The following is a 16,431-nucleotide window of genomic DNA, read 5'->3' on the forward strand; positions in this document are numbered from 1 at the left end:
CAAATCAGTGCAAACTGAGGTCTGTCTGAGCCTTAAGAAATAGCTGTGGTGTGAACTGCCCCATTCATCTCAATATGATGTTAATTCTTAAGCCTAATGATAATTTAATATCAGTTTTGTCAAGTATTTCATTGCTGATCAAAACATATAAGAAATAAAAGGGATGATAGTTATTATTAAAAGGGATGATCATATTACAAAGATCTGTATAATCGACTGAGTGGCATCTTGTTTTGGCATCTTAAGTGGGCACAGTTTGGTTTGTGGTTGGCTTTTGGGAAAGCATCACAAGTGCATACACACAATCTCCCTGGATTCTGAGCTGAATGGCTATATTAATATGTCCCATTCAAGGTTGGCATCATTAGTAACACGAAAGGAAGAAGGGCGTAATCCCCGATCCATCACCTGGTATGTTTGGTACTTAGGGAAATTAATTTATTTTTTTTAAATTATGACATTTTAAAAATATACAAAATTAGTGAACAAGATGCTATGTAGTTTTTGGCAAACCACACCATGTATTTTTGAGTCAGAGCCATCCTGTTGTAATTTTGGCTGTATCAGCCTTTTCCGTTATAAACTCTGAATTTGAAGGGCTTGCTTAATACCCTATCTATAAAAATTGTCATTAAACTGTTCCAAAATGAGACCAGCCATTTTAAAGTTATAATTAGAGCAGTGGTTCTCAACCAGGGGTACACGTAATGCTTGGGGTACGTAGAGGTCTTCCAGGGGGTACATCAAGTCATCTAGAGAGTTGCCTAGTTTTACAACAGGCTACATAAAAAGCACTAGTGAAGCCAGTACAAACTAAAATTTCATAGAGATAATGACTAATTTATACTGCTCTATACGGCTCACTGAAATATAAGTACAATATTTATATTCCAATTGATTTATTTTATAATTATATGGTAAAAAAGAGAAAGTAAGCAATTTTTCAGTAATAGTGTGCTGTGACACTTTTGTGTTTTTATGTCTGATTTTGTAAACAAGCAGTTTTAGGTGAGGTGAAACTTGTGGTATGCAAAACAAATCATACGCCTGAAAGGGGTATAGTAATCTGGAAAGGTTGAAAGTCACTGAATTAGAGTGCTTGTCACATGAAAAGAGATTTGCCAGTTTAAGAAATTTTTCATACATCTTAAAACTTCAAATCATCCTGGATTTAAAATAACGCCATCAACTTAAAAATCACACTCTTCTCTGACATCTTTTGGTATCATTATTAAAAATAACTAGGATGACAATGACTGAAAGTGATTAGAAAAATGATTCTTCTTCTATCTTTTCAATGTATTTACTTTGTACATCTTAGAGCATTGTTTACAGGCAGTTTCAGTATTTCCTTGTGTCATTCTGTCTGTTTCCCCCGTTGTTTGGGTCTTTCACAATGCAACAAGGAAGGAACAATAATGTTTTTTAAAACAGGAAAATGTAATGGTAAAACTCACCTGAAGTGACTCAATTTTTAAATGACTACATTTCACGCTGACAGTTTTTTATACTCGTTTTTTCACTGCCCTTTACTTTTTGAGGACCTGGCCCTACTCCCATTAAAGCCAATGGCAATTTTACCACTGACCTCAGAGAAGAAAGTGTTAGGCCTTACCATAAGTAAGGGGGAAAGTTGCTATAGTGCAGCGAGCTTGTGCAAGCCCTACACAGGGTTGCCCGGGGCGGGAGGGGGGGCAAGTGGGGCAATTTGCCCCAGGCCCCACAGGGGCCTCCATGAGAATATAGTATTCTACAATATTGCAATTTTTTTTTTTTATGGAACGGGCCCCTGAAATTGCTTTGCCCCAGGGCCCCTGAATCCTCTGGGTGGCCCTGGCCCTACATAAGCCTTATTGGAAAATCCTGCCTGCTCCTTTGGGGTGAGGACTGCCCCATAAAGCAGCAGCAGTGGTGTGGTTCCAATGTGCAGGGACAATTAGACTGCTATGTGGATTCATCAGCCATTGCCCCTGGAGAGTGAGGGTATGCATCCCAGGGTTACTGCAGCTACCCTGAGGTGTGGGGGCAGCAATCTCTTAGCCTTATTCACATATAAACTAGCATGACTTGAATATCAGGGCCAAATTCAAACATGCACACACAGCTCCCATTCATATCAATGGGACATGCAACACAAGTATCCAAGAGCAGGATCTGTCTCTCAGTCTGTGTAACTCTTCCCTTCTGTGGTGATATTATAGTCCAAATCCTGCACTCACTTACACCAGTGTAAATTTGAAGTATCTCCATAAAATTCAGTAAATACTACTCCTACTTATAATAATTAGCACTCATCTAAGTGAGAGCCCTGCAATTAAAAAAAAATCTTCCGCATGGGCAAACAATCTAACCTACAATAAGTTATTCATTCACACATACACAGATATGCTCACACACACACCATACCTGTTTGAACCAAGATTTACACCTGTGTCATATGATCTTGCTACCAGAATCATGGAAGGCCGGTCTCCAGCTTCTGCTGCTCTCAGTAAATAATCAAATCCTTTTCCTCGGTTTTCCTCTGTGTCCTTTGAAGGCAAAAGCAGAAACAAATACTAAAATTCCATTATTCCTTCCCTTAGTTGTAGGTACAACCCCCACAATCCCAAACAAAGTCAATGGGAATTGCAGGTCTTCAGCATTTTTTGAAAAATCAGATCCAAGGTGTCCAAGCTGGGCACCAAAAAGTGAGGGACCCAAAATCAGAGGCTAGTTTTGAAAATATAGGCCTCAGTGTCTTATCTAGAGCCATGAAATTAATCCATGGCAAAGACAGGAAAAGAAGCTGGTTAACTTGCTCCTAGTTCTAGGTCTTAATCACAAGGGACCATCCTTCTTCCCTCCAAATCCGTACCTGGGATTGTTGGCCATCGCAGTGAATGTAATATTAGTATTATCACTTGGCAGGATGATCTGCTGCTCCTACTCTAGACAGGACACGAATGATCCCAAGATGCTTTACTTTATATTTTGGTATTTTCAGTGTTTCTATACCTCTGAAGTGACCTCTGAAAGAATGTGATGTGGCAGCTGGGAATACATGAGTCCTAACCCAACGATGGCTTCCAGTTCTCCACAATCAGCAGCATGCACCAGGTGAAAAAGAGCGGATTCCTGATCCCACTCCTGATCTTTCTCACAGAAACGTCCAGCTTCGTGGTAGCGAACCATGGCCAGATGGACCTACAACACAGCATGAGTCACATTTTATTTAGAAAAGTTAAACAGACAAACCAACTGTGGCTCTAATGCAGTGGTTTTCAAAGTGTTTTTTTCTGGCGACTCAGCTGATGAAAATTGTTGAGGCCTGTGACACAACGGAGCTAGGGATGAGGGGTTTGGGAGAGGTTCAGGGCTGGGGCAGAGGGTTGGGGTGCGGGGGTGAAGGCTGTGGGGTGGGGCTGGGAATGAGGGGTTCAGAGTGTGGGAGGGGGCTCTGGGGTGGGGCAGGTGGTTGGGGTGCAGAAGGGGGTCAGGAGTCTGGGCTGGGGGTGCAGGCTCTGGGGTAGGGCCAGATATGAGGGGTTTGGAGTGCAGGAGGGGGCTCCAGGTTTGGGGGGAGGCTCAGGGCTGGGCTGCAGGAGGAGGTCAGGGCTCTGGGCTGGGGGTTCTGGCTCTGGGGTGGGGCACGGGATGAGGGGTTTGGGGTGCAGGAAGGGGCTCTGGGTTTGGGGGCTCAGCACTCGGGCAGAGGATTGGGACTTAAAATTAACCATGTGCTTAACTGCTTTGCAGACAAGTATACTGGGTGGGGAGGAGGTGAAGAAAGCAAGTGATTTCCTTCACAAGCACTGTGCACGAGAGTGAATTTAGCAGGTTTGATAATCCTCAGGACAAATAGACTCTGTTTTGTCTATAAAGCAGACATAGGCTGGCCAGCAGCAACTGTAAACCCCACTTACACAGTGTCTTCCTCTAGTGGCTGGACCACGTAGCAGTTTATGAGTCTCTACTGCCTGAGCTAAAAGACCCAGGTCTGCAAGGAGGCAGTTGTCACACAAGCTTTCACCACCTTGCCTCACCAATGTGCCTGTAACTGTGACCTGCTGGGACTCTAATAGAGCACTGGGCATTGGGGCACATGTGCATGTCGCAGTACACCTATTACAGCCCTTGGGCCCTTTAAAACAGGGAGCTGTGCTTGCAGGGCACATGACTAGGAGAAAGCACTGTCCTACAGGAAATCAAATATAAGGCTTTTTGCCTTGTATGTAGGGGCAGCAAACAGGAGAGGACCTAGCATGCAGAATCTCTAGTTTGGAACACTATAGTAGCTAAGAAAGGTCTATCTGGGAAAGGGAGTGCAGAGGAGAGGGAGATGTGTCATCCCCCTTCCCACCTGCAGAAAATGGGAAAGGTCTCTTACCAAGCTTGAAACTCTGGCTCCACCAAAATCAAGGGTAAAGCTGCCATTGACTTATATGGGGAAAGGATTCCACTCCAAGTATTTTCTATTACTTTGAGCTGTTTAAAATCTTCTGTTCAGTAATAAATTCCACTTGAAGAAAGGGACATAGAACTGATCTCAAGCACTGGGGCTTTTTGCAGATTGCCCCCACCCCATCTGCCCAATGGCTTATGGACTCTCCCTAATATATCAACATTGCTCTTTGCCTATCTGTACAGTTGCCAGCTCGCTGAGGGGGCGGTTGTTACTATATAAACAATAATAAATTATACTTTGAGTTGGAAAGAACAGAATTAAAAGAACCAACACCTTCCCAAGGATGGATTTCCCAATTTTCTTTTCAAATTCCAGTGCATTGAGTCTCTGAACTTCCACTGCAACACAGGACGGTCTATGGACGTGGACTCTCGAAGAGTTGTAGAGATTCCACTTCTCCACACTGACCTAAGAAACCCCACAAACTTGTGTTATAACTTGAATTTGAAAAAAAAAATGGCGTCAAGGCATTTAACTATGTTACCCTTCCGAAATTGAAGTGTCTGTTAAAGCTATTGTTTTCCTAGCAATTCTTTTAATTTAGAGTACTGATTTAAAAAGGCATGTTAGTAGTTACCCAAAAATATAATCACTTCTCTCACCAAAATCTCAGAGCTGCTCTCCATTTCTAAGCACACTAAGGCAATGAACAAAATTACCTTCACATTTTGCAGCCTTAAAATCACAGCAGCTAAAACCAGGCACCACAGTTAAGCCCACTCCAGCAAAGCCTGTGCTTAACTTCAAGCATGTGAATAGTCCTGTTGCAGTCAATGGGGCTGCTCATGCTTAAAGTTAAGCATGTGCTTAAGTGCTTCGCTGGATTGGGTATTTAAATAATAGCATTTTAGATATGGCTCAAGCTCAGCAGTATCGGGGAAAATTAAAAACATCTCAGTAAAAATGCTATGGAGCCTGGGCAAACGTGTGCTGGTGTTTGCTAGACTGGTCTGATTCAAACTGCAAATAAATAGCTGTAATACTTCTTAATAAACTGCATTTTTCATGACTATGGGTGAATGGGAATCACAAGCACAAAACAAAACCATACAAAATTATCCCTATTAAAGAAAACCTCATAATACATGTTTTATGTAGCATTTCAGTCCATTAAAGTTATTTTAATTTCTTCCAACTAAACAGATTGCAAGACCTCTGAAATTCTAATTAGAACCTTTAAAGTAATTTTTGATTGCTGTCAAAAATCTCTTTTCCTTTTTATGCTCAGTATCTGACCTTGGTTTTATTTCTATAACCACAGAATACCTTTAATAAACAGATTATTATAAAAGTTACATTTTGTAAAAATGTGAAAACAGATCCTTTTTTAAATCAGAGAGAAAATGCATAGCACCAACAGCTATTTCAACTTACTTCAAGAACTGTAGGCTTTACAAAAAAGATCAACCAACCCCATGTTTAGGGCACAGTGCAACAAATATAGCAAAGAAAAGAAATCAAATCTTGTTATGTAAAGGAAACAAAAACATAACTGTGTAAGTGAGAAATTCATGCAGAATCATTAGTTTACTCAAGGGACTGTTTTTAGTGGTCACAGATAGTTTATTTACAACAGTGTTTTTCTCTCATTGAAAAATTTAGAAAAGGGAAACAACATAGATGAAAATTATTAATATAAAATTTTAATCAGCAATTAAAAGGAGAGAAAATTAACTTTTGATGTAGTCATGTGAAGTTAGGTGACAGATAAAAAATAGGCCAGAATGGTAAACTATTGTCTGCAGAGATTTCTGCTCTATTTACCCTTGCAGAACTTCCCAAACTGTCTTCATCAGATTCACGTCTTCGGTTGTAGTTTGAATGGCCCTATGTTAATGCAAAGATTTGTATCATTTAATTTATGTCTGATGTGTTCCGTCCACTGCTAAGGAACTATTTTTTAACCAGCAAAATTAACAGTGACTATGATGAAAAGAATTTATATTGTTTTCCCCCCAATTATGTTGCAATCTATGAAAGAAACCTGTTTAATTGGTAAAACTTTGTGCTAAAACTTTAATCCTATAAACTGAATTATTCCATTAGACAGACAAAAATGTCATCTGTCTCCTCAAAGACGATATTTTTATTGCTAAAGATCTAGCAAAATTTTAAGCACCGTCATATTTGCTCTGCTCTGCACCAACCAAAAAGCTATTTAAAATATTTAAGACAGGAAACATTTTTTTAAAAGTTTATGATTTATCAGAGTAAGCAACAGTCCCATAGAAATTCTGTACAAGTATGTTAATAGTTGACTGGATTAACATTAACCTCAGATCATATAACATGCACCAGACCTAGAAAGCAGGTGGTGAGATAATGCTGGTCTTTGAAAGCGAGCCATACTCATAGATCTTCATTCTAAAAAGTAACCTTTCACAATGCATGATTGTAAAGCACAATACAGAGCACCTCAAGAAACAAAATGCAATACTGGAAATACTCTTTCCCTGCAAGCAACTGCAATAACATATTGGAATTGAACAATTTATTTAAAACATATGGGAACATCTTTCCAATTGTTGTCCATTAATTCATTGCACAGGTCAGATCAACAGGATGAAAAGGAAATGCAAACTCTTTTACTAAACTGCCTTCAATTGGAGTGCGGACCCCAAGGGGCCTCGTTAAATCCAAAATAAAGATCCTTACCCTTTCTCGATGATCCATATCTTCCAGGTCACTTCTCTTTTCACTGGGGCACCCACTGTCTCCACCATTTTCAGAGTCCTACAGACCACCAAAATAAAGGCACGGCATCAGAGTATCAGTACATTCTCTTGTAAGGATCTCATCCTGCAGACCCTCACTCAAGCAAAGTGCCACTAAGTCAATGAAGGCCAAAAGGAAAGTTGACTTTGTTTTTGTGTGTCCTCTCTTGGATTCTTTGTGTCCAGTTAAGGAGGAGCAGAAGTCTCAGTTGCAAAGGCTCTATCTAGACTAGGAAAATACCCTAAAAAGCCTGTAGTTATTCCTTCCAGTGAGTTTTTCTAACTGGCATTCACAGAGACAAAATGCATGAGGACGTTATCTGGCTTTCACGCCATAGAAGCATGCACAAGCCCCAGAAATATGACATTGGTGCAAGGAAATGGATAGATACCTTTACTTTGCATTAAAATGTGTTGGACATAAATGAACTTCTAGAGGAACAGAGTGAATAACTGGTCATACTGTATTTTTGATTAAAATATGAAATGTTCTCCCTTTATTAAGGACAGCTGGTGAATACAGCTTATGAGCTTTCTACAGCACTGAGGACAGGCACATAGCTTTTATTGTTTCTACTGAATGATGCCCACAGGCAGTCCTTTAAAGAGTCATTTACTGAAGCAAATGCAAACTCATCCTTTTTCAGAAAACCACTTACCCTTTGGTTATCAAGATGATCATGGTCTTTGTGAACCAAGTTATCCACTTCACTGAACACAGGCCAGTCTAAGAAGAATAAATTTTTGTTTGTTATTCTAGAAATAGACGATGATATGTCAGGAAGGAGCTGTGGGTAACATAATCTTACTTCTATTAAAGAGTCTTCATGAATATACCTCATTAAGTTGAAATACAGACATATTTTTAGTTCTATTATTACTTAGCAGAAATGTGTTTAGACATGGCAATGGTGGAAGAGGAGCTTTTGGAATAAATAAAGCTTGACACTCAAAATTAAAATCAGTTTTTGTTGAAACACCCAGGAGCCCAAAACTAACTTTCACAAAGTTGTATACAGAGAAGGCAGATGGCTCACTCACGAAGCATGTCCATTTTATGTGGTGTTGCTGAGGAGGGAGAAGAGGGTAAGGAGTCAAATGCCACATCACTCATGCTCTCATCTCCAGAATTTTCAGACAGGCGGAAAAGCAGAGGAGGCCGACTACCAGAAATTGTTCTCACCCGGCTACTGCCACATTTTTCCTCTGTGCCACGTACAATTGTCTGAGCAGATTCCTTGGTAAAGGAACATGAAAATCCTATCACTCATGCTTTCCTTCACTATATTCTGAATATGGTGTATATATGAACACACACAAATATTTAGTAATGGGCTCATACATATAAATATATGTATGTATGTGCATGTATATATGTGCGTTTTTCATTTATACATACAACAGATTAAAAACTAGCCCCACTGAAGTCAATGGGAGTTCTGCTATTGATTTCGGTAGGGCCAGAATTTCACCCCAAAACTATAGTCCAGATTCTGCATTCCTTAATCAAGTAAAACTCCTGTAGAAAACAATTGGAGTTTTGTTCAATTAAAGAATGAGCAATCTGAGTCTTTGTTCCCATAATTATCTGTTGTCACCATGATCTTCAGAAACTATTCATGGTTTGGGTGCTTTAAGATCTATTTTATAAACATGCTGTAGGATTTCATGCTCATAGCTACAGCATCAATTTAGGAACCAATAGTGGATAACTCAGCATCAGGCTACTATATTTTACACTTAGTACAAAGAAACTTACAAGCAGTTTGTTACTATGATCCAAGACATGCTTCTCTTTAGGTGAAAGATCAAAAGGTGTAAGTTCCATACTTGTGCAAATCTTGTTACAGGCATGAGAATGAAAGAACAAAGCCATACCCCGTACACCTGTGATAATAAAAGAATTTAGTGAAGAAAGATTTTATCAACAAGAGATTAGATTTTAGAAGCCCTAAACGCCTTCCTTCGAATTATTCATGTAGCAATGTCACATTATTCTGGATCATCTTTCAATTTTAAAATACTGCAGGCCTAAAATGGAAATACCTCAAAACAAACACATACTTTCTATTTTAAAATCTCAGATAGCTTTTCTCTATCATCCCTTTAAATCAATGTCTGCAAAAATGTTAAAATCTTAGAAGCTCTGGCTCTAATGAATGTAAGAGATACATTGCAATAAACAATTAAAAGATGACAAAATTCAATCCCATACAAAAGACTCACACAAACTGTAGGCAGATCTGAATGTGAAAGTAACTGGATCTTAAATTGTAAACAAGGTTATTCCTCCATCCACTCTGCTGGATGCATTCTAGTGATTTGGCGGGGAATTTACTGCTCTCAACTCCAGGAAGCTTGTTAAATTACATAATTTTGCTGGTTTAAGACTGGAGCTGGCAGGATGCGGAAAACGTTTTTCTTTTTAAAATAGGCACCCTGAGTCAAGACCAATTTTTCTATTTAAAATCCACCATTTTCCAGAGCTTCACACATGGTTATTGGGGTACCTTCTGATACACAATGACACAAATGAGCAGGCACTGGAGGTGGAAATTTCCCAGTTGTTCGTATTCTGAGTATCAGAAGTTTGTCTGCGCTCCTCATACCCATGTTAGTGCTACTCAGCAGATTGCTCAGAAGGAGAAAAAGCATTCATAAAAATATTAACTAGCACTGTTGATTTTACCTAGGTTGCCATCTCCAAAGTCTGTGCCACTCTCTGTATGGATCTGTGGGTCTGTATAAAGATCGCCAACTCCCTGGATATCAACAATAATGAGCTGGTGTCCTGAACGCTCAAATGTGAAGTGGCTAAAGGCCTGTAGGGAATTGTTAAATAATTAATTGACAGAGAAGGAAATCAAGACAATATAAATGGGTGAACAGGATGTGAATGAGGAATCTTCATCCTCATTTAATAGAGAACAACAAGATACCTGACTTTATTTTTCTATTTTATTTTTTTTCATTGACACCTTAAAGGCAATTTATTTTGACATCCTGGGCCTGATTCACCACTGATAAACCAGTGTGAAGCTGGAGTGAGCCACTGGTGAATTAGGCCCGGTGTAAATATAAGGATAATAATAGCTAGAGATGGAAAAGTCCTATTACAGTAGAGTCTATCCCTTGCAAATGCAGGATACAACCCTCTGAGAGGGAATCAATCCAAGACCACACTTGGTGGCAAATCATGGTTGCCTTACTCATGGGAAGTCAACAGGACAGCTTGTGTAGGAAAGCCAGAAGGATTTGGCATGTGGCCTTTAATTTTAACTCAAAGGTGGGAAAGAAGCACAGTCTATTGTTGGCAAACTGTCTGGTTGAACATTATTCTGCAGATTGTATGTGAAGCTGCATTATCCTCAATGAAAAATATTAACTAAAAACAACGGTGTAAGCCTAAAATTAAATACTTGGGGAAAGGAGGGTTGTTCCCCAGGATCAACATGAGGAGGGGACCCTTTGTAAGCCGATCTCTAACATAGAAAGAGGGGCATGTCTCCAGCCTGGACCCCACACAGTGGGGAGCGGATGGGCTGTGGGGCAAGAATGGGAAGGAAGGCCAAGTGGGCGAACTGAAGGGGATAAGCATCATTCCCTCCTCCCATACTGGTAATTCTATTTTCCGATGGAGCCCTACTCCTTTAAAAGTGGAATTCAGAGACAGCTGTTGCGAAGGACAGAACTAAGGAGAGCAGCAGCAGGATGTGGAGTCACAAAGGCTCAATACAAACAGCCCTCCACCTCCGGATCTCAGGGCTATGGAGTTTGGGGGCCAGAGCCCTGTGCCTTCTGTGGATGGGCAGACCCCATTCCCCAAGTGCCAAAGAGAAATGTAAGCATGTTCACAGAGCTTTCCTTTTTCTAGGGCCCCCTTGTGTGAGCTCTCCTAGAAGGTGCAGTGATCTGGCTCTAGGAACATAATTAAGATTACAAAATGTATGACTGGGCTCTTTAAATATTGCATTTTAAGTGTGCCAAGCACAAAATTAATCCTGCTCTTTTGCATACAGCTGGGACATTTGCACCTCCTAGGAAGGCCTCCAGAAGGACTCTGTATTTAATTTTAGGCTTACACCATTGTTTTTAGTTAATATTTTTCATTGAGGATAATGCAGTTTGTTTTAGATAAACATTTTTAGAGCAGGAAATCTTATGAAACATTTTGTCCCAACCTCTGAAAGGAGAGTGCTGATTCCACAATGTACAAAAAGCCAATGAGGACATAAAACCCTCCATCCACGTTTAAGCAACGAGGTGAATATGAGAAACCTTTAAAATGTTGCTTGTGTGGCACTTTCTACCATTTGTTTTAATCCTCTTATTAGAACCATGAGACTTACATGGATCACATGGGTTGTTTGTTTATTTGAATAAGCTGCTATATTGCTACAGAAACAACTCCTGGTTCACTTATTCAGAGGATGGAATTAATGGACCAGATTCTCAGCAGGTGTAAGTAGGCTAAAGACAACAGAGCTATGCTTATTTACATCAGCCAAGTATCTGCCCCCTTGTTCTTATCTATTATACTGATTTAATAGAATATCATTCAGAATCTAAAGCTTGAACTCTTTATTTCTTTTAAAATCTGAGTTTGCAAAATCTGCCCCTGCTAAGGTTGGATACTAACTAAAATAAGGCTCAATATTATAAGGTGCTGAATGCTCTCACCGAGGTGCTGAGCACCCTCAACTCCCACTGCAGCCTGTGTAACCCAAGTATTCTAGGCAATCCTCAGGAAGCACTCAGAATCTTGCAGGATCAGGCCCTAAATGACAAAGCCTGTGCTGTAACTGGATACATTAATTCTGCACCATTCTTGAAAACCTGCAATGTCTTTTCTTGGCAAAAACAAGTGGATCTCTCAGTAAAGCCAAGCAAATCCCTGCAGCAAGCAGGGAGCACTCCGAGCAGCGCTAATGTCTCACTTGTGGGGTAAGGCGAATGTTGTCATCTCGTACGAATCCAGAGTTTGAATTGTATTTGATGTATTTTCCCTCTATGTAATGTTCCAAATGAAAGAGGGGCTTTCCAGGTCTGTTTTTCATTTCAATAATGCTGGTCTGCACTATGTCAACCTGGGAAAGGAAGCAAGAAACTCTGACAAAGGAGCAAAACGTTCAAAGAAAGCATGTGAATTGTGCAGCTAAGCAAACTTTGGCACAGAACAGTTGCAAAGACTTGTTTATTTAACAATGAGAGTGAAGAGTCATGCGCTTTTGGGGTTGCTGGCAGAATTACATAAAGCAGCAGCAGTCCCTGAAAAACAATTCACTTCTATTTTTGCTTGAAAGAACAAATGACAAATCCTTCAGAAAAGCTTTTAGCAGACGTTAATTTTTACTGGGGACTTCTGAAGTGTGTTATGAACAATCTGTATACCCGCACTCACCCACAGATGGACGTGGCACACAATTTGCAGTAACTACTGCGTGCATGACAGCAATGGAATGAAGACCTGCCCTTTGTCTTTTACCATTCACAAATTCAGGGTGACTTTAGAAACCCCTACCTCCAAAGGAGAAACGATTACAGGTCTCTTTAAGTGACTGGATCTAGCTGATTAATTTGCAGAGGTTGAAGAACCTCCTGATGGCCAGTACATTTGCTGCTCAAAATGAAGATCACTTGGAAGTATGGGGGAAAGATCTCATTAGCAATAAAGGGCTATTGCACCCTCAGATATGCCTGGTCTGCTCCTCAAAAAGTAAATTCAGAGCCATACATGTGATTCCAAAGCCAGAATATGACTCTTAATTTTTATTGCTTGTAGATCCTTTTTCCATTCCTCAGACATCTATGTTTGGGAAGTTCTTGCCTCCTCTGAAATACCATCTATTAAGTATTTGCTAGGGAAACACAGAGGCAGGATTCAATTTCAATCAGTGGTCTAAAACTGGTGTGAAATGAGAATCTGGTCCACAGCCTTGGTTGCCGTTTCCAGTAAAGTAAAAAAAAAGAGTAAGGACTGTAGAACTGAGTCCATACATATAAATGTCACAATTTAAACACATCCCTTGTAGGGATGAAGAGCTTTCTAGTGCATCAAATATACCTTGTTTTTCCATTGCCACCATAAGCTTTTATGGAGGGATAGCTCAGTGGTTTGAGCATTGACCTGCTAAACCCAAGGTTGTGAGTTCAATTCTTGAGGGGGCCATTTAGGGATCTGGGGCAAAAATCTGTCTGGGGACTGGTCCTGCTCTGAGCAGGGGGCTGGACTAGACGACCTCCTGAGGTCCCTTCCAACCCTGGTATTCTATGATTTCTACTGCAGCTAGTAGTACATTTTGTAGCATTCCTGGTTCTCGCTACAGCAGGGATATCCCTGGAGCAGGTGTCTAGAAATCTTGACTAAAATGCCTTAACTTTGCTTGTGGCAGTTCTCTATTGGGAGGTTAGGTATCTGCATACAATGCCCTTGGAAAGCATGAACGCAACCAATGATATTGCACACGCATAACACTTTCTGCACTTTTTCTTTGTTAAAATTCAACTACCGTAAAAACAATTAATGAAAAATGTTCAGGGTGAGCCACACGGCTTTAGCTGAGCAATTAACTGGCATTAACCTTAATGGGATTTGCACAGATAAATCCCTGTGAACTGGTTTGAAAAATCACCCCTTATAACAGAAAAACTGAATTTCTTGCTCATTGGTTGGCTTGATGCTTTGTGGTACCTGTTTTGGTGGCTTGTGCCGGTTATACTCCTCTCCCCAAAGTTTTGCTTCCATTTGAAGTCGGACATCCTCAAAGTATACATCCCTGTCTACAGTCTCGATGTATCGCTTGGCAACATAGTTAAATGCACCTTTCCAGTTCTGAGTGTGTAAAAAATTAGACAGCTTTTTCCTGCAAGGCAAACCAATTACAGATGAAAGGGAAACTGAGAACTTGATTCAATATTCCCCATTCCCTCGCCTCCCAAAACACCAAAATTCAACGTTCCAAGTTCTTCCCTCAACAGCAACCTACATCGGGATCTGACTGATGAGACTGAACAGATATTCAAGCTGAAAAAGACGACTGAGCGCATATCAGGGAAGAGGGAGAAAGCCGCATCTTGCATAAACGCTTTGCAACATGCTAAAAGACAGCCTGCACACAGCAGAACAAACTCATGGCTTGGCTGCTGTAATGCAGTACTGCCCCCTACCCTCTCACTTCCCTTCTGATCTCAAACCAATACATGAGTCAATGGTGTTTGTCTCAAGCACTTGTTCTAAGCCAATCACTTTGTCTTGTAGAAAATTAAAGGTGATTTCAAAACTTTAACAGAGAGGAAACAGCCCTTTTCTCCTCTGATAAGGGCAGACTTCAGCTTACAGCTATTATTGTGTTATACGCAGTCACTCTATGGCGAGGAACAGGTGTTGCAGATTGGAATCCTTTTGCTGCACCTCTGAAGCTCTGTCAACATACAAGTCCTTTAGATGTAAATACATAAGAGTGAAGAAAGAAAGACTTTGACTGCAGAGGGGCTGCTGGATGCCAGCTAATGCCAAGTGCATGGGAGGCTGCAGGGGATGCCAGAATAAGGGTCAACTAGAAAACAAAAGGTTTCTAAACCTTACAGGCAATACTTTTGAGTTTGGAGATCTCTGTTCCACTCACTCTCTCCTTTCATCTTTCCCCAGCAGGCCAACAATAAGGTGTATTATGTTATTCATATGGGGCTTAAGGGAGAAAGAAAGAAGGTGCACACGGTTTTTCTGCTGGGTGATTTCATTTAACAGAGGTGATGACAAAAGATCTGAAGACAGACCAGAAGCAGAAGCTCCTGGCAAAATTGGGGTGAGCAGCAGCAGTCTGGAGGATGAGGTGGGGAAGGTAAAGTAATGTCTTAAGTCATGTTCAGCTAGCTTCTGGTGGTTCTCAAACTATGACCAGTGGTCAGCAGTGGTACACAGAACCTTTTTGGTGATCTGCAGAATGACACTTCTGAAAGCAAAGCAGTGCCAGTTAAACTCCTCTCCTTCCCAACACGTTGGGAGTGGAGGGGAGCCTATGAAAAAATCTCCTTCTTGCCAAGTAGTGCAGAGCGAAAATACCAGAGAGCTACTGCTGCCCAGGAAGGGAGCACACCACACTCCTGCTGGGGCAGACAGACAGTGGCTGTGACACAGGCCCTCAAAGGAAGGGGACTATTCAAAGCTACTGTTCCAAGAGTGCTCTAGGAGAGATCATGCCTCATCTCTGAGCATTCACCAAGCATGCTCACTGCATTGCCCGAGCACGGTCATTCTACTATCCCTTAGGACAATGCAGCACGCTGTCCCTTCTCCGGTGTTCCCTATGCTGTGGCTAGTACCCCGGCAGAAAACAGGGAGAAGGAGACAACTGCAATTGTGCCTGGCCTCTGTCAGAGAGCAAAGCTAGGAGGCTAGAGTCCTCCTTTCCTTGCACACCCATGCAATCGCCAGGCACAATTTGGGCCACCCACCGGAACTGTAACCTGGTTCTCCACCCAGCCATGCTCTCTCCCAGCAGGGAATTTTACTTGATTCCTTGCCCCATGTCAGAGAGAACAATTACAATAAAACTGCTGCACTCACAACTACAGGAAATGCTACAAGGAGGCCAAAAAGAAAAAGCCAGTAGATGCTTACGTTCTGAAGCACTCCCGCATTGCTCCACGGCCAAAGGGCTGAAAAAAATCCAAAGACAGTCACTGCCATAAACTTAATCTTTAACAGTATTTGACATTTCCACAGCCCCTTTCCTCCTGCAAGATATCCAAGCACCTCACAAATTACCGACACATACAACACAGCTTGTAATGCATCCTTCTCTGAAATAGAAGGTGGCCCAAAGTAGAGGGGATGGGGAATTTGGGGAAAGGCACCTGGGGTAAATCTCCCTCTTCCAAGGAAAAGTGCCATGGATCTTTAATATCTCTGCAGGACAGACAGGTTTTTGCTCTTTAAGGTCTGATTCAAAATATCCTTCTAGAATTGAGTTAGCTTTTTTGTGACTGCCCAAAGAAGCTGACTTCAAAATTCTCAAGCCCAAATTTAGCTCTGGATGTCCAATGTGACCTGCAGATGGACCCCACTCTAAATACATGCACTTCTGCAGTAACGTGGACCAAGCAGCTCCCAAAACTTCTCAAGTGACTCCTTGTTTTAAGCAGTAGGTGATGGTGGTCCTGCCCTCATCAGCAGAAACCCATGCAGTTTTTTCCATAAGAGCAGAAATTATTTGGAAGCCTCAAAGAGACAAAGCTAGTCAGACTGAGAGACAGTGGGCTATGGGTTAG

At 41.1% G+C, this 16,431-nt stretch overlaps 1 protein-coding gene across 6 annotated transcripts in view; it reads right to left on the reverse strand.

Moving 5' to 3' along the window:
* The window catches only part of EEF2K (eukaryotic elongation factor 2 kinase), a 59,625-nt gene that overhangs the window by 6,621 nt on the left and 36,573 nt on the right, over positions 1-16,431 (reverse strand). For all 6 annotated transcript variants that reach the window (XM_032802114.2, XM_032802113.2, XM_032802111.2 and 3 more), the window contains 12 exons: positions 15,782-15,819; positions 13,853-14,024; positions 12,099-12,248; positions 9,851-9,983; positions 8,921-9,048; positions 8,203-8,398; positions 7,821-7,888; positions 7,103-7,180; positions 6,212-6,274; positions 4,721-4,855; positions 2,998-3,186; positions 2,407-2,531 (listed from right to left, as the gene is read on the reverse strand). In XM_032802114.2, coding sequence (XP_032658005.1) covers positions 2,407-2,531; positions 2,998-3,186; positions 4,721-4,855; positions 6,212-6,274; positions 7,103-7,180; positions 7,821-7,888; positions 8,203-8,398; positions 8,921-9,048; positions 9,851-9,983; positions 12,099-12,248; positions 13,853-14,024; positions 15,782-15,819 — 1,475 coding nt within the window. The remainder of the gene's footprint in view (positions 1-2,406; positions 2,532-2,997; positions 3,187-4,720; positions 4,856-6,211; positions 6,275-7,102; positions 7,181-7,820; positions 7,889-8,202; positions 8,399-8,920; positions 9,049-9,850; positions 9,984-12,098; positions 12,249-13,852; positions 14,025-15,781; positions 15,820-16,431) is intronic.

Source organism: Chelonoidis abingdonii, chromosome 9 (assembly GCF_003597395.2).
Source record: "Chelonoidis abingdonii isolate Lonesome George chromosome 9, CheloAbing_2.0, whole genome shotgun sequence".
Classification (NCBI taxonomy): domain Eukaryota; kingdom Metazoa; phylum Chordata; order Testudines; family Testudinidae; genus Chelonoidis; species Chelonoidis abingdonii.